General features: G+C 38.0%; 1 protein-coding gene across 2 annotated transcripts in view; it reads left to right on the top strand.

The window, feature by feature from the left end:
* Positions 1 to 26,595, top strand: part of CTNNA2 (catenin alpha 2) — a 1,184,370-nt gene that overhangs the window by 1,102,964 nt on the left and 54,811 nt on the right. For both annotated transcript variants that reach the window (XM_067007311.1, XM_059079035.2), the window contains exons 13-15: positions 6,156 to 6,307; positions 15,315 to 15,428; positions 22,922 to 23,103. In XM_067007311.1, the coding sequence (XP_066863412.1) occupies positions 6,156 to 6,307; positions 15,315 to 15,428; positions 22,922 to 23,103 (448 nt within the window). The remainder of the gene's footprint in view (positions 1 to 6,155; positions 6,308 to 15,314; positions 15,429 to 22,921; positions 23,104 to 26,595) is intronic.

Here is a 26,595-nt window from a genome sequence, read left to right as displayed (position 1 = left end):
CTTCATGGATGTGCTGAACTATCAAGGTACACACAGAGTCTTGTAAATGCCAGTCAGACTTTATTCTGGCCAAATTCAGGCCTGAATGATGGTTTACATCATTCTCTCCTTTATATTCTCTTCTCCTCTTAACCTGACATCTAACTGGGGGCTGTTTGAATAAAATTCCTTAGAAATGTCTGATAGAAACCATTTATAGGAAAGAATCCATTACCTACAGAAACATCATCAAGTAGTATTTTCCTGATGTAGGGGGATACTAGAGTTGCCCTCACAGAGTCTCCCCAAATTAATACTTTCTGGCTCCAGTTACTCTGATTAACACCTAATTCTCTGCCTGACTTCAACTGTTAAAATGGAAGCATCATAACTATTTGTAATGGAGAGGGTGTGGTTTTACTGATTCTTGTACTGGAATTGGCCACAATTCTATCCGGGTCCTAATATTTTATTCTCTTTTTAGATTATTTTCAAATGTTCTCATTCTTATTTCTCTATTTTATATTAACACTTATTAGACTGGTTCTTTCTCTAGAGCAGAGGCCTTGTCTATTTTTTCTTTTTTATCCTCAGTAATACAATTTGTGTAAGGACCACACTCAAGAAAGCGTGTTGGTTGACTGCACTGCCACAATTGGATGACCCCTATGCATGCAGGTATGCTAGTTTGGCTTTGGTCAACTAGTCAAGGATACAATAATGAATCTTTCTCCATGCTCAGTGGTGAAGCTTCCCCTCAAGTACTCCTGAAAGGATTCTGAACTCAGGTTTTTGAAAGGTCTCTCGAGACCAAACCTAGAATGCCCACTAATAACTTGGTTAATGACTCATGAAACTCTTTAATAAAATTACTGAACTAATATGAAATGATGGTCAGAAAGAGAGCAACTTAGTATGCAGAATGTGATACTGCTCATTTTGTCCCTGAAATACTCGGTGACAAATTATTTCCTTCTCGCATCCCATTCTTTCACTTCCCATCCTTACCCCAGCTGGATATAGCTGTGCCAGAAGCATAATAAGGGCTTAAGATGTAATGAATGAAGAAGAGATAGTCTCTGCCTAAAAGTGACTCCTGTGGGAAACAGCTGACATACAGAAATGGCAAACAATCCTCATACAGTGTACTAAGTACTATAATAGTGCAGACATAATTAGGATGCTATAAAATTGTAGAGAATGGCCAACTTTGGAGTGTCTTGGGATTAAGGAAGGCTTCACAATGGCAGTTAATTCTAAACTGGTTGTTGAAGATTGAGGAGGTATTTACCAGGGGCAGAGAAAGAAGTACATTTTAGTAGGAGAGAATAAATTGATCATAGACATGGTATGACATGGTGTGTCTCTGTCATATTTGAAGACATAGAAGTAATTCAGTCTAATTGGAACATTTGAATATATGTAGGAATAAGTGGGGAGACAGAGACAGATAGGAATTATAGTCACGTGTCAGATGTTTGTGTTTTTATCTTTATAAAGAGATTTTATAGTCCTCTCTATATTAAAAAAAGTCATTGGAACATTTACAGCAGGGCATGGACCTTTTAGGTGGTTACTCAGAGGCAATGGAGTTGGTTGGCTAGTCATTTCTACTGCCTCTATTTAACCTTGGATTCAGTTCTTATGGTGGTTGGCAGTCCTGTTTGCATCTTTAGCACAATGTTTTGTTCATTTTACTGACTCACACTGTGCTCTAAAATTTCACCTCTGAAGTCTGTCAGGAGGATTCAGTACAGATCATCCTCACCTGTTTTAGGATCTTGATCAACACTAGAACAGGCAGGCGACCTTGATTTTTATATGCATACTTAACTCTGATTTCATTACTCCTGGAATATCATCATTCTGTGGCCTAGTGTGCACTCTGAATACAAAGGTACAGTGAGAATTTAAAAGTTTATTTCCAACTTTGACCACCCCTTGAGGACATAAGCTATTAAGAGCAATCCAGGATTTCTGATAAATAACAGTAAAGTGGCGTCTACATTTTTGGATGTAATTCGGAAAGTAGAAGGAAGCTTCTATTTATATAATCCTATATCACAAATTCTGTTAATATACAATGTGTGAATCACAAAGGCAATGCTGTGTTTTGTCCTAATTAGTGGGAAGTAGAATCAGCATCATATTTGAAGTACATTGAGACTGTTTCTATCTCAGTATTACTTTGAGGGTATTTCATTTTTCAAACCCTATTAAAGCGCTGGAAAAATCCATAATTAAACTAACCTCTTAGCTTCTGTCAGGATGGATCATTGTTCTATAAACTTTTGTTTTTCTGTCTTATCACTTTAAAAACCAGAGAGGATAAAACTAAAACAAGAAAGAGAGCGCCAGTGTGGAGAGCAAAGGTATGTTGGTTAAAGAGTTTTAGCAGTTGACCGAGCCCTAAATAAATAAGTATTGAATGCACTTAGGAACAGAGCGTGGAAGAAAATTTTCTTAAGGGTCAGACCCAGAAAAACACTGACTTGTGGTAAGAGAAATGGATGTCTAGTCAGTTACAATAAATAAATATCAAATGGAATGTGTTCAAGTTCTAGGTTTTATCAGCTTGAGGAGTAAAATAAGGTCATTGGAATATTAATGCTAAACTGCTCTTTGAGCCCCTATTTGAAAAGTAAGGATTCCACATCACTTCCTCTACCATTTTTCCTCCTTGGAAAATTGATGGTATTTTCTCTTCCAATCTCTTCTTTCTGCCTCTTCTGACAATACCACATCTACAACACTGTTGTTCCTTCAAAAACCGCACCTCCTAAATCTCCCAAGAGAGATTCTGTATTCCATGCTGGAGCAAACAGAATGCCCTCTGGCAAACTTGGGGTTTCAGAGCAGTACTGGGTATGTTTGGGGCCCCAGAGCATCCCTTATGAGAATGGTCCCTTTACAGTTTAGCTTTCTTCTCTCTCCCTTGAGAGAATCAGGGCTAGAGGCAGGTGGAGAAAGAGAGCATGTCAATTCCTGCATTTTCCTCTTCCCCAGCTCTTCCTCAAGGTGACCTTGAACAAATAAAACAAAGCAACACAACACCACTTTCCCTTTTGGACTGCATCAAAGGTTTTCACTGGGAGGGTCTAGTGGATAGGGACTACTCGACTCAGCTTTCCAGCTGGTGGATCTTAGTGGAATATTAAGCATTTGATCGCAGTCAACATTTCTGAGGGTCTTCCTCACTTAATACTATGGATCAAATTGGATTCTATTATGTTTAGGCCATGAGCTAGAACTTTATTTTTTCAGAGCCCTATTCTATAAGGAGAAACAAAGCCTTCAGGGTATTATGTTGATCTCTTTTTAAATTTGAATTTTGAAAAGATTCAAAAATACAAAAGGAACAGAGACTCATGTAACGGACACTCAGCTTGTACCCCAGGTATAACAAATATTATTTGGCAATATATGATTCACATTATTATTTATTTCAAGAATAAGATACACCTGAGGCCTCCTTAAGACCTCTACCTAATTCCATGCCTCTCCTCCTGCTCTCAAAGGTAACCACTATAACTTAAGGTGACATACATCTTTTCAGAACATGTGTAATAAAAATGAGTATATGTTTAAATTATGCACAGTATTCTTGTGCATTTTAAAATGTCTCCCAAATGACATATCTTTTTAGCTTTCTGTTCCCAGTAAACACTTAGACCTCAGGACTTACTCGATTTAATATACTGGCTATTTCCTGATTTACATCCTTAAGTTCATTTTGTCCCATCCACATATATAGTCTGTGAACCTGGGGTGCACAGATCACAGTGGTTCCCCCCTGAGTTAGAAGACTCAGAATAGGTCTGGGTTAGAGTCAGTTGAAAGAGCTCCCTTAAAGCAGTTATTATCCACAGGTTTAATGTAACTCTTGTTATTATTAACTCTTGGAATATTCAACCTAAGAAAAAACAACTGTAACTCTAGAGACACAAAGACATTCCTGTGCCCCCAGTGTACTCGGTCTCCTAATCAGTATCTCCTCAGAAGTCAGCATTTGGCTATGCCCTAGCTAATTTCGCAACTCACTGACTGGCTCTGGAAAGCATCATTTTACTAGATTTTGACATAACATTTGCCAAAATGATATGTTCCCATTTTTCTTTCCATCTATAGTAGAAGGGTTCCCTTTTTTCCACATGCTCAATAAGACGGATATTTTAAGCTTTAATTTGTTTGCTCATCCCCCAACAGGTATGAACTATCTCATTATTTACATTGTAATTTTTCCACTCATTAGTGAAGTCAAGCATCTTATGTATTTATCAATAATATGGGATTTCCTTTTCGTGAATTGCCTTTTCTAAACTTTTGTCTATTTTTCTATTTTTTCCTTATTGATTTGTAAGAGTATTTATCTTACATACATGGAGGAGTACCAGTCATTTATCAGTTACAAAAAAGGGACAAAAATTTGTGCAGCTAAGTGCTACAGATACTATCATACACATCCGTAAAATTGTTGATGGTCATTATGGCAGCTTAGATATCAAATGGAATTAATATTGTTTAGAATTTTGAGTTTAGGAAAGGAAAGGAATTTGTAATTTCACTTAAGAAAGATACTCATGTGAAAATGACACATACAAAAATGTTTTCATGCTTAAGGAGATCAGTTTCAATTATCTAGATTATTTAGAAATGTAAAACAGTTTATTCCCACCAAAAGTGTATAGCTGAAATGGTCTTAGTTTAATGTGGTGGGTTTTAGAAGTATATTTTCATTTGATTCATATTTGCAGCAATATTCTCAATATCTTCCAAATTCCTTTCATATAAAAGCAGTTTAAAGGCCCAAATGAAAAAATCAAGTAGTATAGAGAACCATTTATAGCAATTTACTCACAGAAGGAAATTCATCCCTTGCCATGCTTTGGTTTTGATAATTTCTATTGAAAGAGTGGTTACTCTGTTTTCCTCTCACCCTCCTTTTTCAAAAAAAAAAAAAAAATAACATTTGACTTTTCCTAGTAGAAATACATTTTTTAAGGAATGTTTTATCTTGAATACTCTGACCCTAGAGAGTAAAGTAATTTAGCAGAGTTTCTCCCACTAGGGATTAGAATGGATGTTAAAGTATCCACAGACTTTGAAAATGAGTATAACGATGAATCAGGCCTGAAAATTCAGAAATGGAAATATAGATGAATGACATTTCTATTTTATTATCCTTGTAAATAAAAAGAATTGTGCTTTTGGCTTTCCTTTGCCATATGAATTGATTGTTACAAGATGACAGCTGAAAAAATTGAATTATAATTTTTGAGAATCAGTGAATCAGCAGCATTTTTTAAGTAGCCACTAAGTTTACTTTCCACAGACTTCCAGTGTGTATGTAGGTGTCCTTATTTAAGAAAAGAGGTGCCCACATTTTAAAATGTTCATATGTATCCTCTTGCATATCAACAAAGTTCTGGGAAAATGGAACAAAATCAAATTATTTTTGAGTCCATTGGTCTCTTTTCATAACCTTTCTGATGGAATATTCTGGGTGTTCCATCTCCCCTCTTACACAGTCTTTTCACAAGCCTCCCTCCACAGCCATCTCCCCACCTCCAGTGTCTCAAGACCTGCATTCCAGACAGAAGTGGAATGGATTGGATCATTTCATTTACATTTTACTATGAAACAACATAGATTAAAGTCTGCTATTCAACCAGCTATGACTTTAGCACCTAATGATAGGTCCATATTTATTGAGACTTTCTAAAGGCCAAATGTCATCCCGTGCATTTGTATGCGTTATCGCATTGAACCCCAAGGTAGGATCTTACTGTCATACTTTATATACAAAGAAACAGATTTAGAAGGGTTAAGAAAACGTGGCCAAGGTTTCACAGCTAGGAACTAGCAGAATTGGAACTCAACTCAGGATAATGTGAAACCTGGACTCACATACACTATTCCACACTACCTCAGGCAGGTTTCAAAAACTTGCTCTGTTGCATACCATCAGCATTCAGGGAGTTATGGTTTGCTTTCCTTGCTGAAGGTAAGTGGCACAAAGATCACTAAATTGGATCCACTCCAAAATGGACAGGAAGGCACCCAGCTTCATTGAAATGTTGGGATACCCAGATCCTGCCATCTTCCCTAAGGGCTGAAACAAGGGAGCATGAAAGAAAGATTGTCTAATCCACTGCTTTTCACTTTGTTTACCACAGTGATGCCACGCTTTGCTGAACAAGTGGAGGTTGCCATTGAAGCCCTGAGTGCCAACGTGCCTCAACCATTTGAAGAGAACGAGTTCATCGATGCTTCTCGCCTGGTATACGACGGCGTTCGGGACATCAGAAAGGCTGTGCTGATGATCAGGGTATGTGAGGTCTCTCTGTAGCTCGGAGCTGAATGGAACTTCTAGTAGGGGCCCCAAACAATTTACTCTTTGTTTTTTAAATTTTTTAGTTTAACTTGGTAAGCTGTTTAGCTCCTCATTTATTCAGACAACGGGGACTTTTTACTTATAAAGGGATGAGTGATCCCAACAAGCCTAGATCAGCACTGAATATCCTGAAGGGTGATGTCCTGCCTACTTCTTATATACATTGTTGCCTAAATTTGATACCAACTTAGGAGTGCCCCTTCCATTCCCCATTGCTAACACTATTTCCCATTAGAATCAGAAAGCCATGCAATGGAAAGAAATGAAAATCACCCAGCTTAGTAGTATTAGTGATAATGATAATAATAATGATATTGATAATGACAATAAAGTGATACAGAGCTACCTTCTTCTTGTAACAAATAATTAAGACATTATAAATAAGGCTAATTAATCTTTCAGCAAATCTCCCCTATCACCTACCCTACTATCTTCCCATCCTCAGACTTTTGAGGTCAGGTAGGTGTGAGCCTTCCAAACCATTGTCTAAGTAATTATACATAGACACACACTAGAAAACATAATACAGCAGATTTAAAAACTCATATAAGTGTTATTTGCAGCTTGCTTTGTTCACCCAATTCTACCTCTCTGAAGACACATAGCTTACCTCATCCCATTTCAACACTGCACAATATTCCATCATGAGTTGAGACTATTTTTTCTCCTTGTCTTATCAACAATTTGGCACAGTAGGTTTCAAACACTTTTCTTAGCCACAGAACTCTTTCTTAGTAAACTTAAATATGTATTCAAAAGCATAATTGATGACACAGATATATTTGTGGTATTAGGATTGAGGCAGAGAAGATGAGTCTGTGGTGCTAATCTTAAAAGCCTGCTGTCCAATGGAAATATAATGTCAGGCACATTTGTAATTTTTAACTTCTGAGTAGATGTGTCAATAAAGCAAAAAGAACCATATGAACTAATTTTAATAACATATTTCATTTACTCAAAGGTATCCAAAACTAGCTTTTCAACATGTGGCACTGGCCACATTTTAGGTGTTCAATAGCTCCATGTAGATTGTGGCCACCATTTTGGATGAGGCAGCCCTAGACTGTATCTCCATCCTCAGCCTCCAAAGCTGTCTCTGAGGCTGCTCAGTGAAGCCACGAGTTAACTGCTGAGTGCATCTTGAAACACTTGCTCTCAGGGTGATCACTGAGCATCTAAAGCGACATCCCCTTAAATTAAACACTGCAAAACAGTAACAATCAATTTATTTTCTGTGTGTGGTCCCTCAATACTTTGAGAAGTATCTGTCATTTATTGTTCTCTCTCTTTAATACACACCTACACATTGCATAAGTTGTATCAGACAATACTAGTTATACGTAACAATGTGGAGTTCAACTTTGGACTTCAGAGACTGTCAAATATATTTCCTGTTCTTCTAAGTTCCCGCATTTTTGATCTGTCAAACTCTTACTATCTTTCAAGACCTGGCTCAAATCTTCTTTCCCTAAATTTTCTCCCTCAAAAATACTGACCCTGGGCTTCCCTGGTGGCGCAGTGGTTGAGAGTCCGACTGCCGATGCAGGGGACACGGGTTCGTGCCCCGGTCCGGGAAGATCCCACGTGCTGCGGAGCGGCTGGGCCCGTGAGCCATGGCCGCTGGGCCTGCGCGTCCGGAACCTGTGCTCCGCAACGGGAGAGGCCACAACAGTGAGACGCCCGCGTACCGCAAAAAAAAAAAAAAAAAAAAAAAAAAAAAATACTGACCTTATTCTTTAGCTACCTATAACTCTTTCTGCTTGTGATCATAATCGTCACACTATTTCTTTTAGTGTCTATTACCTTCTTTAGACTGAAAGTTTGGAAAACAAAGACTATTTTTTATTTTCCCTTCGCTGTGTTGCATTGTCTGGCACAGTGCTTAATACTGTGTGTGTTGGGGGAAAGAAGAAGATAGCTATGCAGATGGGAAGTGACAGAGAGAAAAGGTATGAGAACTGGAGGAGAAGTAAAGGAAGGATAGTCAGCGTTTTAAGCCTGTAACAAATTATATCATTTTTTCCCATTATATACTAACTTGTGAAATAAAGTAATAGACCATGAGAGTTATGTTTTCAAAGCATTTGGCACTAAATTCCACTATAATTCTCAAGGCATATTCCCTCTTTTGCCATTTTTCTGCTTTGTTAGCCGTCACATTTTTGTGACAACCATTCATCTGGGAGGCTGAGGAAGTTTATAGCCATCATTCATTTATTCATTCATGAGCCGTAAAAAAACATAATTTTAGATAAAAATGCCATATCTTTGTTACATGAAGTGTCATTCCTCCATCTTGACATTTTAAGTGATTTGATCAGATGGATTTCACACCACTTAAAACTTAGGAAGGGAGAAATGTAGAGTATGTACAAATTGTCATTTAAAAAATCATTCTCGGTCTTCCCTGGTGGCGCAGTGGTTGAAAGTCCACCTGCCGATGCAGGGGACGAGGGTTCGTGCCCCGCCGCTCCGGGAAGATCCCACGTGCCGCAGAGCGGCTGGGTCCGTGAGCCACGGCCGCTGAGCCTGCGCGTTGGGAGCCTGTGCTCTGCAACGGGAGAGGCCACAACGGTGAGAGGCCCGCGTACCACACAAAAAAATAAAAAATAAAAATCATTCTCCATTCAGCACCGGAATGGCTTCATTTTGTATTTAAATTCTTGGTTTGCTTTCTGTGTATGATAGTTAAGTCTGCTTAAAAAAAAAGAAATCATTACACTAAGTCCGGAAGAAAGACAGTAAGACAAGTAGAGCTCTTGCTCAGCAAACGTGGCCATGCCTCCTTCCTCTCAAAGTATTGATTATGCTTTGGAAAAATAAGATTTTTTTCCCAAAAATAAATGCAGAAAGGACCTTGAAAGGTCAAATTCTCCATCACCTTGCCTCTCAGCAATCAATACATATTTAATGGTGACGTTAGTATGTAGGCACTCCAGGCCAGCTCCAGGCAACCCTCTGAAGCATACAAAGCTTGTCCTTCCTGGATTCCAACCTCACCTTTCAGGTTCCTACTTCTCCTTGGGAGCAGATCAACTCTGCCCTCTGTTCCATAAACAGTTTTTTGTTTGTTTCTTGACAAGGCTTGTCTTTGGTGATCTATCAGCTACATAGGAGTTTTCTGATTACCCTAATGTGGTTTTTTTTTTTTTTTTTTTGTGGTACACGGGCCTCTCACTGTTGTGGCCTCTCCCTTTGCAGAGCGCAGGCTCCGGATGCACAGGCTCAGTGGCCATGGCTCACGGGCCCAGCCACTCTGCAGCATGTGGGATCTTCCCAGACCGGGGCACGAACCCGTGTCCCCTGCATCGGCAGGCGGACTCTCAACCACTGCGCCACCAGGGAAGCCCCCTAATGTGGTATTTTTTAAAATGAATAGACAAATCTGGAACACCAACATATATTTGATTCTCATTATTTGCAGTAGTTACATTCAGTGAACTGTGAATTAAAGAATACTGAAACACTGCTTCTAGGGGGAATTCAGGGTTAGGTTCCTGTGAGCCTCTGGTCACAATTTCATCAACTGATCAATATATTAGATTGTTTTATGTTTTTGTTTAAAGACACTTTATTTAATATATATTGTTGATACATGAACATTGAACTCAAGGCCAACCACACTATAACTCACGCCTGAAGGAAGCTTATCTAACCAATGCATTTTCTCTGGAAGGTGCATCACAACCTTCTTGCCCTTAGGAATGCTAAACAACACCTCAGCACGTACACTTAAAAGCCATTTTAAACAGAGAAATAACAAAAAGCACAAAAATGCAAAAATGTGGCACTAAATAGACTGCAAAAAGGATACTTGTTTACCGTACAAGAGCTGAAACAAGAAAGCAGAACATTGTGCTGTTTGACCTCAGCTGGAAATTTGCAGGTTGGGTGACTCAGTTTTTGCCACATTGCACACACATGCTTGTGAATAACTACAAAAGTATTGATTTGGGGATTATGAGAAACTTTGGTGAGTAGGAAAATTCACAAATATAGAATCTGCAAATAGGGAGGAGCAAGTGTATATTTAAGACGCAAGGAGTTAAACATGTAATATTGGAAATTAAAGTAGCATAGAAGGTGGTAATACCTTGGTGTCAGAATATCTGTATTCAACAAAACAGTAGTTGCTTCTCATAGAATGACCATGACAAAAAATGATATCTGTACATTGAACTTTTGTAAATGGAACCCATTAATTTGGTTGCATATGAAACTTTTGAAAGCAGAGAAGAGAAACAATAGGGCTTAGGACAGGGTTCAGATAAGATTCTATAGCTTAACTTCACACCTCCCAAAATGGGCATGAAGATGCCCTGGAGCATTGCAACATATTTTAAAATGTCAAGGGAAACACATAAACATCTCTCAGATACTGTGTGACATAGTAGCTGAAGGTGGCTCACAGTTTAAACATTAGGTTGGTACATTCCTTTTGATCATATGTTGATCATATCATGTATTTGTGATGCAGGGTTTCTGGTGGTTGCTGTGATAAAAAGCAAGCTCAATGGGTGTTCAACTGTATTTCAAGGGTTGAGAAGTAATGCAGTGTGCAGCAGGCACTAAATTGTTAGGGCCAATCAACTTAATCCATTTTTATGATCTAACTGCTTAAGAAGCAAAACCATTAGTTTTCTTTTGTTTCTTAGACTAGAGACACCATGAAAAAATTACTGAGACAATGCTTAAAGCAATAAAGTTTGGGAACCTATGGCTTAACTATTTTGGGGTGGTTGGCATGCTAATTTCCTTCTCTATGCCTCAGTTCCCTTATCTGTAAATGGGGACAAATATTACTGCAGCTATAAAGCACTAGTATAGACCTGGCCTTAGTAGGTTCCCAAGAAATATGTCCCTTCCTCAGCCTTCTGGATGAAATTTATCTTCATACAATCAATTAAGGAGATAGAATTTGTTAAATTAGTCAGCAATATTATCAAAATTGCAAAGATTGGAGTCAGAATATTTGTCATAGCTAGAAAATAAAGCATTGAAGAGACTTTAGAAACAACTTATGTGACAAAACTGATTTACCTATTACAGATTGCTGTTATCAACATGGTCCCATAACATCCCTAGTTTTGTTTTCTTAACTCAATTAAAAATAATTTAGTATGATTTTTAAAAAATTTTGGTAATTGGATCTTAGTCATTCATTCATTTGATGACTTAATTCATTTGTTGAATTCTTACTAGATGTCCTACTGTTGGAAGTGCCCTGAATACAGAGGTGAACTAAATAACAAAGGTTCTAATCCTCAAAGAATTTATATTCCTTTGGTGGGAGACAGAGAACAAACAAGTAGATATAACATACTAGTTAATATGAAAACCAAGGCAGTATAAAGAGGATAGAGAACAGGATGGGTGTGGGTTTTATGAAGGGTGGCCACTGGTTGACATTTGGGAAGATACTTGGAGAAGGAGGAGGAAACAAGCCATAAGAGTATTAGAGGAAGTGTGTTCCAGGGAGAGAGAATGGCACATGTGGCCTAAGAATCCCATTGAATGAGAGATGGGAGCCATTGAAGTTTTCTGAGCAGGACAATAACCTGAACTGAGTTAGATCTTAAGTGGAACATCCTGGTTATACTGGTGAGAATAGAAAGTGTGGGTTAAGGGCAGAAAAAAGGAGCTAAGTTAGGTAGCCTCCTGAGTAATACAGAATAGAGATGCCAGTGGCCAATCAGTCCTGATGAGGGAGATTTTGTTCTATATTGGCTCTAGGAAATCTTTAATTCTACTTTCTAATTTCCAGTACATTCCAGTGATTAGAGATCTGTTGGGAAATCCTTCTTCATGCCTCCCCCAAACTCTCCTGTTGCAGTTGCCAAATTGTGTCATCTTTCTGCTCCCAGTGAAACTCATTTACATTTGAGCTGTTCATTTAAATTGTCCTTACTACATTTTTCACATGTCCTGGTGAAATGACTGTAAGTTTTTCAGCTTTTTCTCATTTTGCTTCTGTACAGAAGCTGTTGTAGAGAAGATTGAGCATTTGATTGGGAAACTGAGGCAGGTAGATTGATCTTGTATTGCAGCTGACATGTGGTGTGACCCTGGAAAAGTCACATGATATACTTGGGCTTCTGTAATATGCACAAATTAATCTGACAGACTCTTAAATGGGAGATATTTTACAGGCCAAATACTTTATTAGTAGAACCATGGAATCAAGGGTAGGTCAGAGTGGTTATTTTTATAAAAAGGCCTTCCCTGAGAGCACATAAGGATAAAACTGAGAGGTTTGACCTTCACTCTCCAGCCTCCAGTCCAGTGAATTGCATATTTTTTCTACTCCTTTCACCCTATGACACTATCTAATGATACAAGTCTAATTATCTCTGGCCCGTATGCAGGCCATCAATATTTTTCCATGTCTCCTTTAATTTGTGGAGGTCCTTGACCAGTCAGAAATTAACATTCAAAATGAATAAGTTAAAAAAAAATAACAGCATGGATAGGAGACCCATTTACATGAAATTAGGAAACTTCACATGCACAGAACTATGTATATGGGTGGCTTGGATGGGTTTGCTGCACAGTTTGGGTACAAGAAAATATTTTAATCTCATCCATTTGTCTGGTGGTATTTGTGATGGTTAAAAGCTCTGGAACCCTCGACTTGCTAGGTGTGCTGCCTTGGAAAATTTACCTAACAACTCTGAACCTGTTTGTACATCTATAAAATGGGGATTACATTTATTTCATTAGGTAGGTCATGATAAGGATTAAATCCTTGAGCCGAGTGTCTGACCCATAGTGGTTAGTAAAAAATGATTGCTATGATGATGATGATTGCAGCTGTTGTTACTAGGTGTATATTTTATTATTAAGCATAATAATGATCACTATCACTTATTACTTTAGTTTACCTTTATTGTTTACCAAGCATTTTCATATATATTTGATCCTAGAATCCTGTGAGGCAGGCAGGGCAAGTAGAAGTTATTATCTCCATTTTATGAGTGAGGAGGTAGAAAAGCTCTAAGTAGCTTGTGAAAGACACACAGCCTTTCAGAGGCAGAGTTAGGCCCCAAATGTTCAGGTCCCCTGGGTCCACATCCAGGTTATTTTTTTTTTCATTTTTATTTTATTGTTTTTAAAATTTTTATGGGAGTCTAGTTGATTTACAATGCTGTGTTGGTTTCAGGTGTACAGCAAAGTGAATCAGTTATACATTAAAAAAATGAAATAATGCCATTCTTTCATTTTTAAATTGTATTTTGGTTCCTGAGCTGTAGCCTCTTGAATACAAACTCATCATTATGGGTCTTATGCTGCCAGGTTACATTTGCCACCGACTCATCTACTGAATGTGCAAATCACTTCAATGTTTGGACACAGTACTATAGGTACTGTCATTTTCTCCTTTTTTCTGTTGAGTGAGGTTTTCCATTTTATTTTTCTCTGTCCTTTTCAAAAACTAATGATGAAAAGTGTCTACAATCTTGTCATCTCATCCGTCAGCAGAATTTACCAACTTGCTGTAACTGTTCCTCGACACACTCCAGAAGAGTGAGAAATGAACAGAGATTCTTGTCTCTGTCCACAATGAAAACACCACCAGTTATGTGAACCAGGGTTTACCCACCCCACCCATGCCTGAGTTAATAAACCATGGGAACAAAACCTCTTTCTTTTAATATTCCTGTGAAAGAATATTGAACATCTGTAGATGACTGAGTAAATATTAATAAGGTTGATGTGAAAGAGAAGGAAAACAAGAGGGATATGCTAAAGCTTGGAAAATTATTAAGCATAATGTGATATTGGCACCAAGGACCCCATTTTATGCCTGTCTGACCAATCTCAAGACTTCATCAATAACCACACCTGGTTAATTACACTGAGGTAGCCAAAGAAACCAGCAAAATTAATTAAAATATGCCCTTTTAGATGGGGAATGGGCAACTGCATCCTCAGTGCTGCCTGTGACCAGTTCCTTCCTTTTTTTTTTTTTTTGCGGTACACGGGCCTCTCACTGTTTTGGCCTCTCCCCTTGTGGAGGACAGGCTCCGGATACACAGGCTCAGCGGCCATGGCTCATGGGCCCAGCCTCTCCGCGGCATGTGGGATCCTCCAGGACCCGGGCACGAACCCGTGTCCCCTGCATTGGCAGGCGGACTCTCAACCACTGTGCCACCAGGGAAGCCCTGTTCCTTCCTTTTGAAAGACAGAGCCCTGGGAGGTGGTGCTCCTATGTGCCAAGAGGCAGATTGTGGGTGACTATCAGCTTTCTGGCTAAAGACAGTTGAGCAGAGAATGTCACACTAATGCACTATTTTCCCTTCCTGCACCATCCTTGCCACCTCCTGTGTTTATCCTCTTAGAATTAACACGGCATGGTAGTTTCGAGTACATGAGTCAAACTGCCTGCCCTAGAAGACTCTGAACAAGGTACATCCTCTCACGTCTCAGTTTCCTAAAATGGAGAAGATAGTGTCTACATCATAGGACTGTCAAGAGAACTGTGTGAGTTAGCGTATGTAAAGCACTTAGAAAAGTGATAGGCATATAGAAGGCACTTAAAGCATGTTATCCATTATTATTGTATAGGCACAGAGGCCGCAGCTCCCAGTTAGCTACGCGATCACAAGGGTGAACACCCAATCCACTTAAAATCATTCTGTACCCAGACAACCATTCTGTTTTTCACTTTCAATAGAGTATTCAATAAATGACATGAGGTAGTCAACACTTTATTATAAAAGATGCTTTGTGTTAGATGATTTTGCACAACTGTAGGCTAATGTAAGTGTTCTGAGCATGTTTAAGGTAAGTTCGGCTAAGCTATGATGTTCTGTAGGTCAATGTATTGAATGCACTTTTGACATGATATTTTCAACTTACAGTGTGTTTATTGGGACTTAACCCCATTGTAAGTTGAGGGAGATCTGTATGCTGATTTTTCCCTTTTCCTCTGTATTTTTAGACCCCAGAAGAACTAGAGGACGATTCAGACTTTGAGCAGGAAGATTATGATGTACGTAGCCGGACAAGTGTTCAGACAGAGGATGACCAGCTCATTGCAGGGCAGAGTGCACGGGTGAGTGGACATCCAGGACTTTGGTTTGGTGCACAAGGGCTGTGTTCACCAAATTGGTGTGAGGGAATTTCTGATTTCCAGGGACCTGGAATCCCAGAGATTCATGGCTCAGAAATCTGTGCCTCATCTGGGGTTATTTCTAGCAATTCACATTTTACACATTGGAAGTAACCACCACTGATTCTGATTCCTTCTAACTCCATTCTCTCTCCATAACTCGAAACATAGCAGTCACATTACAGCAAAACTTATGTGTATGGTGGATTTGTTGGGGGTTGGGGATCATGATTAGATGATTCAGTGACCAGGTGATACAGGAATGCTCAGATCTTACTTTGGCGCAGACGCCATGGTTCTGCTTGAAGTCTCCAAGCTTCTTAACCACACAAAAGAAACCACAAATGGAGAATTAGAGTACTACTTTGTTATTTGTGGGCCTATTGTTGCTCCATACTCTGGCCTAGGGTCTCTGATAAACAATACCACATATTTTGAAATTCGTTCAAGGCCATCATAGTAGAGAGAAAACTTTTTTCCCCCAATACCTATCTATGGCCAGGGCAGTAGCCCCAGATATGTCTACCGTGTGATTGAAAAAGAAATTACAGAGACCTATGAGAAACATACCAGCTTAAGGTGTGGAGCAAGAAGCAACAGAAAGATCACCACTCTGGCTGACATTTGAACACCCTCGAACACTCTGTGACATTGTCCACCAACACGAATCTTCCAAAGAAGATTCTGGAATCTGACCAATCTTATTAGCTGGAGCTCCTTGAGGGTAAGATGCAGGTAATCAAGGCAGGTGGCAGGAGATAAAATTCCTAGGGATTGCAAGAGGGCAAGATTCTCCTCCCTTTAAAGGCTCAGTTTCCATAGGGCAATAATAATCAAAGTATAGTATAACTGAGAATTAGATATTCTAATTTTCTTTGTTAAGTTTCACTTAAAAGAAAATGTATAGGAAGCATGAGAAAGAGATGGTAATTTAGCATAGGGTTAAGAAACCCTAGAAAGTTCACACTGGCTTAGGAATTGTGAAAGAAGACTAGGAAATAGCCAATCAAAGGTTAAAATAAAGAGAACTCAAATTAAGCTTTATGTTGAGTCAAGAAAGTCTTTGTACTTAAAATCTTATTTCTCTTGATGGTCTTATCCAACAACTAAATGATACAGAAGATGTATATGGACATTGATAGGGGTAATGTGAGAGTAAAAGCCAGAGCATTGAAGATGCATTGGCTTTGATTTCAGACAGACTTGGTTTTGAATTGTGGGGACTATGCTCTGTTACATGCTGCTTAATTTCTCAGAGCTTCAGTCCTATCATCTGTAAAATGTAAATAATAGACTTGTTTGATAAGATTCTTCTGAGGTTCTAATTACTTAATATATTAAAATAATGAGCAAAATACTTGACATATATTAAGTGCTCAATAAGGGATGACTTGTCATCCTTTGGCAGAGAAATCTCTTCTAATCACAGCCTGGTGACAGTAGAAAAGTGCACAAAGGAGTATGAAGCTCCCTACTTTAAAAAATACCTTGTAGACTCTATTTACTCCCCCTAAAATGTTGAAAATAGGGAAGTTGATTAAGGTGAGAGTCCTCCGAGCCTATGCTGACATAATGCTGAACTAATGCATCAGTCAAGTCAATTCATCTTCAAAATTAACTAAAACCAGCATTTTAATGTCAATGACAAAGGGCAAGTTTGAGTAATTCACCCAAACATTAATCAATTCAAAGTTAATTTAATTGACTGACTGCAACTTAGTATTGATACAGCCCAAGTATCCATTGACTTGTTTGCTCAAAGACTAAGACATATTGTACAACACTTATCTTATGATCTTTTAATTACCATCTTGTCAAAATGGCATGATTAGCGTCATGTTTTACAAGGAAGAATACAGTCCCATTATACTTCCATTACATTAGACGTCAAGTCTGTTATGATGGGTGAAAACAAAAGTCAGATGACACCCCTCTACATCATTTATTATTTCTTCACCCAGTGGGTGAAAAGACAATGATAGTCTTTTTCAAAAGATTTTTCAGCATGAGTGATGAACATAGGCCAGGATAATAAGAACAAAGTACCCCTGTAATCCAACACTTGCTGATTTGTCTTTGCGATCTGTCATGAGGTCTGTGTGAGTAACTTGCAGCAGACAGCATTAGTTATTGAGTCAGCCTATTTAAGCCTATAATTATATGATGACAAATCAGAGACATAGAATTATGGTTGTAAATTGGAAATAAGAGGGTGCACTGAATTGCTGAGATGACAGATGGTCGAACTTTTGACCAGAGAAGTGTGTTAATTTGGTCGAAATTGTGAAGGAGGCAAAAGTTGTCTCTGACAGAGGCAGCTGCTCTTTCCAGCAGCCTGCTCTCCCCTGTTACTTTGTGTTCTCGTTCAGAGAAATTCTCTGAAAAAGGTAAATTAATCTACGAGGAGGTTATGGTGGGAGAAAAGAACTTAGTACCCACTCCAACATTGCTCTCAAATTCTGAAATTAGAGTGAATGTTTGTTTCCTTTATGTGTTCCTGTCTGCTGCGTGTCTACAATACTTTATGAGAGAGAGAGAGAGAGAGAATGAATGAGAACAATCATACCCTGATATGATGAAATATAGAAATGATCAGGCCCTTTGTTCCTAAACATGACATCTTATAAACTCTTTCCTCACAAGCTGACATAGTTAAAATTGATCAGCAACAACTCTTAGGCATTTAATCTTCGTGATGAAATATATTGTTTGGAGTCACACAAACCTGATTTTATATATAAACTTGGACAAGCTGTACGGCTTTGGGGTAACTTTCTTAACCTGTCCCTGCCTCATCTCCTTGTGTGTATGTGTGTGTGTGTGTGTGTGTGTGTGTGTATACTGCATCCTACTTCATGTCATTAGGAGAAATGCATGCTGAAATGTATCACGAGTTATTACATAATGTTAAGTTAATGAAGAAGAAGATGATGATGCTTGTAGCACAAGGTAGTCATTCATTAGAAGGCTGACCAATAATTTAACCTGAAAGAGCTAGATAATTCAGACCATCGTGAAAGTTTTTACTTGAATTAATGAGACAAGAACGTCAATTTTCCAATTCACTTCACAGCCTGAGACAGGTAAAAGTCACCCACTCCTTAATTACTTATGCTTATTATCCTGCTTTGAAACCAAGTGAGTAGAAATGGGCACATTAAGTTTTAACCTTTTAAGTCATTATTTATAAACATTTATGTACTTAAAGCCTTAAAATGTTAGACTCTTGCTCTGTGTTTAAGAAACTAACATATCAGTTTGGAGGTCCATAGACTTTAAAAGTCATTTTTCATCTTGGGATTGGACAAATAATACTTTTGAGATTGGGGAAAAGCTCCTTGAAATTTAGATTGAAGAAAAAGATTCTGGGCTGAGTGGTTGTTGGCTTGTGTCAGTGATTTGCACTTTCATTTAATAAATAAAGTTTAAAACAATCCCCCCAAAATGGTTAGATGTTCAAAGGAAAGGCTAGGAGCATGGAACAGGGTGGTTAAAAAACTTTGTGAATTCAAGTCTCTGTTGCCACTGACTTGGGGCCCCAAATCAACAATCTGGACAGCTGTGCTTAGCTACACAGAAAGCAGCCAAAAATCTCACACTCCCCCAGGTGATCACATGACACAAACAGAAAAGCTGATTTGTTGTCTGTCCCTTTGGCCATGAAAATCATTTTTCTCATGTTTCCTTACTTTGAGGGAATGAACAATTGCATGTCATATATTTTGTATTCAACTTGATTTGAATGTAGCCAGCCTCTAATTTTTTTTTTCCTAGCTAGAATTGCTTTAATGTGTTAACATTTCAAACTGCTAAGTTACATTGCTAAGACCTAATTAAAACTCATGTTGAATTTTAATTTGATTAACTTGCAAATTTCACAGTTTGTGATCTACTGTTTATGATCTACTGTTTATAGATAACCTTTTTCTAAATTCCAGTTTCAGAAAAGGTCAATTATGAATTTTTAAAAGCTAAGAGCATTTTAATAATATTTAGGAAACAACTTTACTTCATCGATAGCTACATAAGCAGAAACAAATGACTCTTACCCCCATATCACACACCATTAAGTGCATTATGCGGGCGGAGCACCCCTAGAGTCAAAATAACATCTTCTTATACAAATCTGCTTTAAGGAGCCAGTTTTTCTTCGGAATTGTGCCCTTAGAAAACGTATGTCAGTTCTGTTAACTTCTCTCAAACTATGTTGATGCAGTGAGTGGAAAAATGTGTAAGCAGTCAATCAAGAGATATGTATTTAGCTTCTACACTGTGCAGGATGCTGCGACTCTACCTTCAGGACGCTCAAAGAGAAGTTGGAGCGAAATTAGAGAGTTAGAGCAAGGGAGTTAACATTCAAATGCTAAACTGCACAATGTGAAACTCAAGTGATACAGTTGATAGACACGTGTACACCCTTTAATGCATAAATTAACCCTTTTGGGACAATGACAAGTTTATTGCTAGACTCTGGAGATTGAATGTAGAGTATGGAGGTCTGTCAGGTAGTTTTAAAGATTCTTTTACAGAGAAGCACCTAATGGATGCTTTAAATGATGCTGATTAGGACTTGTGAGGTTTAAGTAAAACATGATTATCAATTTTGTATGAGGAGGACAAATGAATCTAAGACAGCATTAGAACATCAGACAGGGATGCTTCAGGAAACTTCTGCAAATCCAAACCTATCTCAAAGATATTGGAATAGCTAGCTGCCTCGAAGTTAGTACGATATTGCATATGTGAGTTTATAACAAGCTCTTTTGTATATTACCTATCTTTTTAAATTTAATTTTAAAAGTTCTGTAAAATATTTTTCAAATATTAGTATTTTAATACTTTAACTATTGTATTTGCACCAGTCTGGCTTTTAAAATATGGATTGTAATTTTTGTATACACATGCACACACATATTGATCTACTTAAGTATATACATACATCATACACACACACTTGCATGCTATTTGTATAAAGTCACACACATGTATGCATGGGATTTCATAGACATGGCTGTCTATTAGTAAGATGTAGCATCTGGGAAGCTGCTGGTTCAAGGACACCTTTATGCAAATAAGACAAAGGCACCCTTTTACCCTGGGCAGATGAAAGCGTGTCTAGGATGCTCAGCCTGGTGGACAGAGCCTGGAGTTTTAGTGACCTTTGCCCCACTGGGCTGGGACCACAGGGCAGTGTCTAACCTGCATGGTCCTGCATGTTGACCCCATTGTGCACAGTGGTTAAGTATGGTGTTAGCTGACCTGGGTTTGAATCCTATTCTTATAGCTCATTAGTTGTGTAATATTCAGAATTTAATTAACTTCCCTGGATCTTGGTTTCATCATTAATAAAATAAGGGTAATAATAGTATTAATCTTGTAGAATAATTAAGTAGATTAAATTGTTGACATTCATAAGCCTTTTAGTACAGTACCCAGTATACATGCCTGTGTTCAAGGTATCATGTCAATCTTCTATTTATAGAAAGTCACATAGTCTCTGAGCCCATCCCTTCTCTTTGATGGCAACTAAGTAATAAGCTAGAGGAACAGCTAGAAGAAAACTCATACAGAAATAATGATAATATAATGTTAACAGTAATCCCACACATGCTTACTTTCATTTTACATTTATTATTTCATTTTCTGTCCACCATAACATTTGAGGTAATTGTTTACTATTCTTATATTATAGAACGTTAAGGATGTGATCCAGTAGCAATGAGGCCTTAACCCAAGTCAGTTACAGAGCCAGGTTGAGCCCAGTTTTTCTGAGCTTATATCCACTGATACCAGCTATTAGATACCAGCTACCTACCTCTCCTTTGAACAATTCACTCACATTGGGAGGAACTTTACAATAAAGAAAGAAGGTTTTTTTGTGCTATTTACTTGTCCTTTGCAACAGCTGTCGGTACCCCAAATCATGCTCTTCTGGAGAATATGTGCATCCCAGAATGAGAGGGATGCCAGTGCTGACACACTGATCCACGTGGTCCTTTCAGTGAAGCAAGTTGTAAATGGTTCTTTGAGGATGCAGTGAGGTGATGTCAAACATTTCATTCAGTGCCTGCTACATAAATTGTGTCTAACAAATACAGTTGATTCTCTTTATTCACGGCCCTTATGTTCTATAAATTCACCATGAACGCTTAATTAGCAACTACGGAATCATTGCTCCTATGGGAAATACAGGGTTAGCTTCCTGAGAGCTGCTAGTCTTGATATTTCCTTCAACCCGTCAATATGTAATCTTGTTTAATGAGTGTTTCTGTTTAGATACCTTATTAGATAGTTTTGGTTCATGAACATTGAGCTCACAGCTGGGAGCACTAAAACTCATGCCTGAACGAAGTTCATCTAATACATGTATTTTCTCCATTAGGCACATCGCAGCCTTTTTGTGCTTAGAGACACAAGACAGCACTTCAGCACTAGGATTGGGGGCCAAGTTAAACAGCAAAACCACCAATAAAAAGTGCAAATATGTGGAAAATGTGGTACTAAATAGATTGCAGAAAGGATGCTTGTTTATGGTACGAGTGCTGAAACAAGAAAGCAGAGAAACCCTTGTTCAGCCTCATCTGGAAACATGGTTGTCGATGACTCAAAATTTTGGCAGCTCTGCATATGTCTGTGAATGTCTGAAAGCACCACAAATATTGATTTGGGGATTTCAAATAGATTTTAGAGAGTAAGCAAATTTGCAAATAAAAAATCCATGAATAGTGAGAATCAACTGTAGTTTTTCCTTTTCTACATTCCCTTACCTAGCAACTATTGAAAATTAACCTTTGCTTCATAATCCTAACTTTTATCCCATCACAGCTTCCCTGTACATACTCATAGGCTCTCCAGGGAGCCATGTTTGACCCAGGATTTCCATAGAGGGGGACTGGGAATAGGTATGCCATCCCTGATGTGCCCTGCATAAGGGATTTTTGTTTGGCATCTAGCCATGAATGACTTCATTAACACAGGACATCTCCCCACCCCACTTGGGATGTTCAGATATTCTTTAAAATTCTTTTCCTTCCCAGCAACAGAGGCCTGTTTTCTTTTGTTTGAAGAGATTTCAGTGTTGAAAGAGGTGCATTCTTTCATCTGGTAAAAGTTTCCCAAGACCAAATATAAAAATCGTCAGGAATAGATTCTTTTGAACAAACATATGTCATCACAGCAACAAAGTTCTGTTACTGTCAATGTGCACGCACCTTTGGATCTCTTATTTTTTTGTATGTGGGAACAGGGACAGGGAATCTGGGGACCTTACCAGTCTGTGCTTTTGCATTCTTGGGGCTGGATAGTACTTTCCAGAATGGTGGGGCAGCCTATCATCCTTGTCAGTGTCTGGTTTTGCCATTAACTGGAGGCAGAGTCAACCTCCTGTCTGTGCTTCTTTGTCACCATTAGTCACACTTTTTCTGTAACCCACACAGGCCATCATGGCACAACTACCGCAAGAGGAGAAGGCAAAAATAGCTGAGCAGGTGGAGATATTCCACCAAGAGAAAAGCAAGCTGGATGCTGAAGTGGCCAAATGGGATGACAGTGGCAATGATATCATTGTGCTGGCCAAGCAGATGTGTATGATCATGATGGAAATGACAGACTTCACAAGGTGAGGCCTGGAGACAGGAAGAGGAAGATTTTTCTCATTAAAAATAACAGACGCATAACAGTGTGTATTAGCATGTGAAAAGCCTGCTGAAAAATGAAAAGACTACATCAAAGCAAGGTAGTGGTATTATAAAATTTACATGTGTAAGTCAAAATGATCTGGACCTGGTTCTTAGCAGATAGGTCTTTTTGGTCAAAAAGAACAGATTCATTTCTGTACTTATTATTGTTTTAATTATCCATCCTAAGTCAGTCATAAAATCAAACCCCTGGGGCTTGGGTGACTCATTTGTGGTCTATGCTGTTTTGCAGTGTGTTTAAGTATTATTCTGAAGATAAGGTGTATGATTTGCTAATACCCCTTTGGAAAAAAATATCTATCTATCTATATATGTGTGTGCGCATGTAGACATGTAATATGGTTTAATGCTAGCTCATGATTTAGCATTAATCTCAGCTCATATTTTATCCTTACACACAAAGAATCAGGTTCAACTCTCTGATTCTGTAATTTTGGCAGGGAAATTAAACACTGTATAAGTTTTAGATCCTTTTGCTCTGAGCAGTGCTTTTAATAAATCAAGATACCAGTCAGAATTTTGTCAGGAGCCTTTTCCTCATCAGGGGTCATTGCTGTTTCTGCCATTGCATTTTTAGTTTCCTCTTTAAAGGGAGATGACATTTCTGCCCTTCCTACCACCCAAAGGGCAGACGAATGGAGAGCAAAGCTCAATGAAAGATCCCTGGATTTTTAGTCCAAATACCAGGTGATTTTGGACCTGTCTCGTACTGTCTCTATTCATTTGTAAAGTGGGAAAATAATACTCTTCTTATCAACTTTCACAGGAGAGTTTTAAAATCCAACGAGGTAATGAAGTTGTAAATTATGCTGCCATATGAATGAAAACTATCATTTTTCTGTAGATTTCTTTTTCTGAGAAACACAGACACACACAGACACATGAGCAAAGATGTTTTAAGGATTCAACATGGTATTTGTTATTAAAGTTATATAAGATGTGTGGCAATGTGAAGACACTACCTTATGGGTGACAATTTTTTAAGTGATTGTTGAGTTCTTTTAATAAGAAAAGCCTACAATTAATTATAGGTTATAATAAAATATGGCACATCTCTGCCTTTTTCCCTTTCCCTTTTGCCTCTGGCCAATATGTACTAATGACATTGCTTGGTCCTTTCTCCAAATATTTAAAAATTGTTTTTGACTTTAGTGGAATGACTTTAAAGTTATGAGGGTGACCTTCGAGATTTTAAATGTCATTGTATTCATTAGAAGTTCAGATTTGTACATTTGGCTGGTCTTTGTCGGTTTCACAGATTTATTTCACACAAAAAATAATAGTAGGATAACTCAGTCTGAGCCATTATTTAAGTCTGAATTTCCTACAAATCAGACTATCATGGCAGCCCACAGTCATTGCTTTTCAAGGCCTGTGATGACTTAATTTGCTTGCTTTCAACACTATATTCATACTTTATCTGATGGATATTATATAATCCATTAGTAACATCACTTGAACAAATAATCTCATTAATCTAAAGTGAATGATGAATCAAGTCATGTTGCTAGTTTAGATCAGGAAGACTTTTTATAATGCTCTAGATTATATAACTGTGTCAAGGAAGAGAGATATACTTGAGGGGGTCTTGTTAGATGATGTTAAATAAGACAGACTTTCTATCAGTCAAAGTATAGTTTTAAAAGTGAAAAGAGGGCCATTTCAGTTCCTGAGGGATTTTGTATAATCATTTTATGCTGATTTGAATAATGAAATGTCTAGAGTGCTACTGCTTATCATTTTTTTCCCACTGCCTGATGAGTAGTTTTGTGCCCCTTTGTGAGGGCAAAGGGAGGATACAGTTAATAACCAGAGAAACAGGAGAGAGTGTGAATTGGAAATGGAGCACAGGAAGCTGAGGTTTTGCTGCTGCCCCCATCTGCTGTGCAAAGAGATAGCTAATTTGAGCCTTTCTTTGTGCCTCTCACATAAGTTCACTGCACTTGACCCTATGCATTATTATTATTAGCCTTGCATTTTCCACTTTAAGAAGGAATAATTTCAGCTCTATACCTCTAATGGCTCTTACGTATTATGTTCCCTTATGTAAAGGAAAGGATATAGCTGAGTAGGAATTGAAACTTGACTACTCTCTTCAGATCTTACGTTTAAAGGGTGTTTGGGTGCAAGAAAAAAAAAAAAAACCTTGCATTTATTATTTTGTTGTTTTATTCTTATCAGTAGCTAATTCATTAATTTGATTCAGTAACCTCAATGATATCCACTCCATTATTATTAAAATTGGAGAGGTTCTGCCTCATTATTTGTGTAATAACTTCTTCATGGTGGATAAAACTGATTATGCCTCATGTCTGTTTCCTGTTCACTTCTTGACTTCCAAGAAGTGAACAGGAAACAGTTCATCATCTCAGAGTGATGGCAGAAATGCTGCATAGGGTGAATCCATACCTCTCATGTCACTTTCAGAAAGAAATAGCATGGCCCAGTCTTGTATCCCAATAACAAAAGGTGTGCAGATGGCAGCAGTTCGGGAAAGAAACCCAAGTTTAATTGTACAGCAAGGGACAAAGCTGTCTCTTGAGATCAACTGTAAGTTCTGATCTTGAAAGGAACTGGGTTCAGGCTAAAACAAAAAGCTTTCAGGGTACAATCTACTGCTACAGTAAAGAATCATGTAATCAGCCCGCTATTCCCAAATTTCATTCCTGCCTTGGTATGGACACTCAGGGCTTCAGCCCAAGTGACAGCTTGACTGGTCTTTCAGTTCCAATTCTTGACTCTTGTCAGTTCATACCATGCCATATCTGACCATTAAAGGACATCCATCTAGCTCCCTTTGCACCAAAACTTTCTTTCCTCTTTTCATAGAATAATATAAAAATCTTGAGTTTGCTATCCAAGGCGTACCTTTATTGACCCTTAGATTCCTTCTCAATTTTGTGCATATTTGTATTTCAACTTCAAGACCATCATATAAATGTTACTTCCTTGAATAATTCAACTTATGGTCCTACAGTCTCACCTGATTTATCTTTAATCCGCAGATTAATACAACTTTTCCACTGTGCTGTCTTTAGACTGCTTCAGCTAATTGGTGAAACTGGTATTTCCAACTATGTTTTATGGACTGTGGTTCTGAAAAGGGGCTTCTATGATTCAGTATATTTACAAATAATACTCCTTACTTACTATATCTCATTACTGGAGAGTCACATCATATATTGATCTGTTAGAGGTACTGAGAAAACTATAGTAAATAAATGTTTTTAATTTGGATTAACTCAGAATTTAAGAATTCTGGGTACTGAGTACATTGACTCAAAATGCACCCACACATTGATTTTTCTCATTAATACCTATTACCTTTTCATGAAATAAATATGAATTAGTTGTTAAATAGTGGATAGCAGTAATGTAGTAATAGCTTTCCATGATTCTCTTTTTTTTTTTTT

Source organism: Kogia breviceps, chromosome 11, assembly GCF_026419965.1.
Source record: "Kogia breviceps isolate mKogBre1 chromosome 11, mKogBre1 haplotype 1, whole genome shotgun sequence".
NCBI lineage: Eukaryota > Metazoa > Chordata > Mammalia > Artiodactyla > Physeteridae > Kogia > Kogia breviceps.
This window is presented reverse-complemented; position numbering and strand designations above follow the sequence as displayed.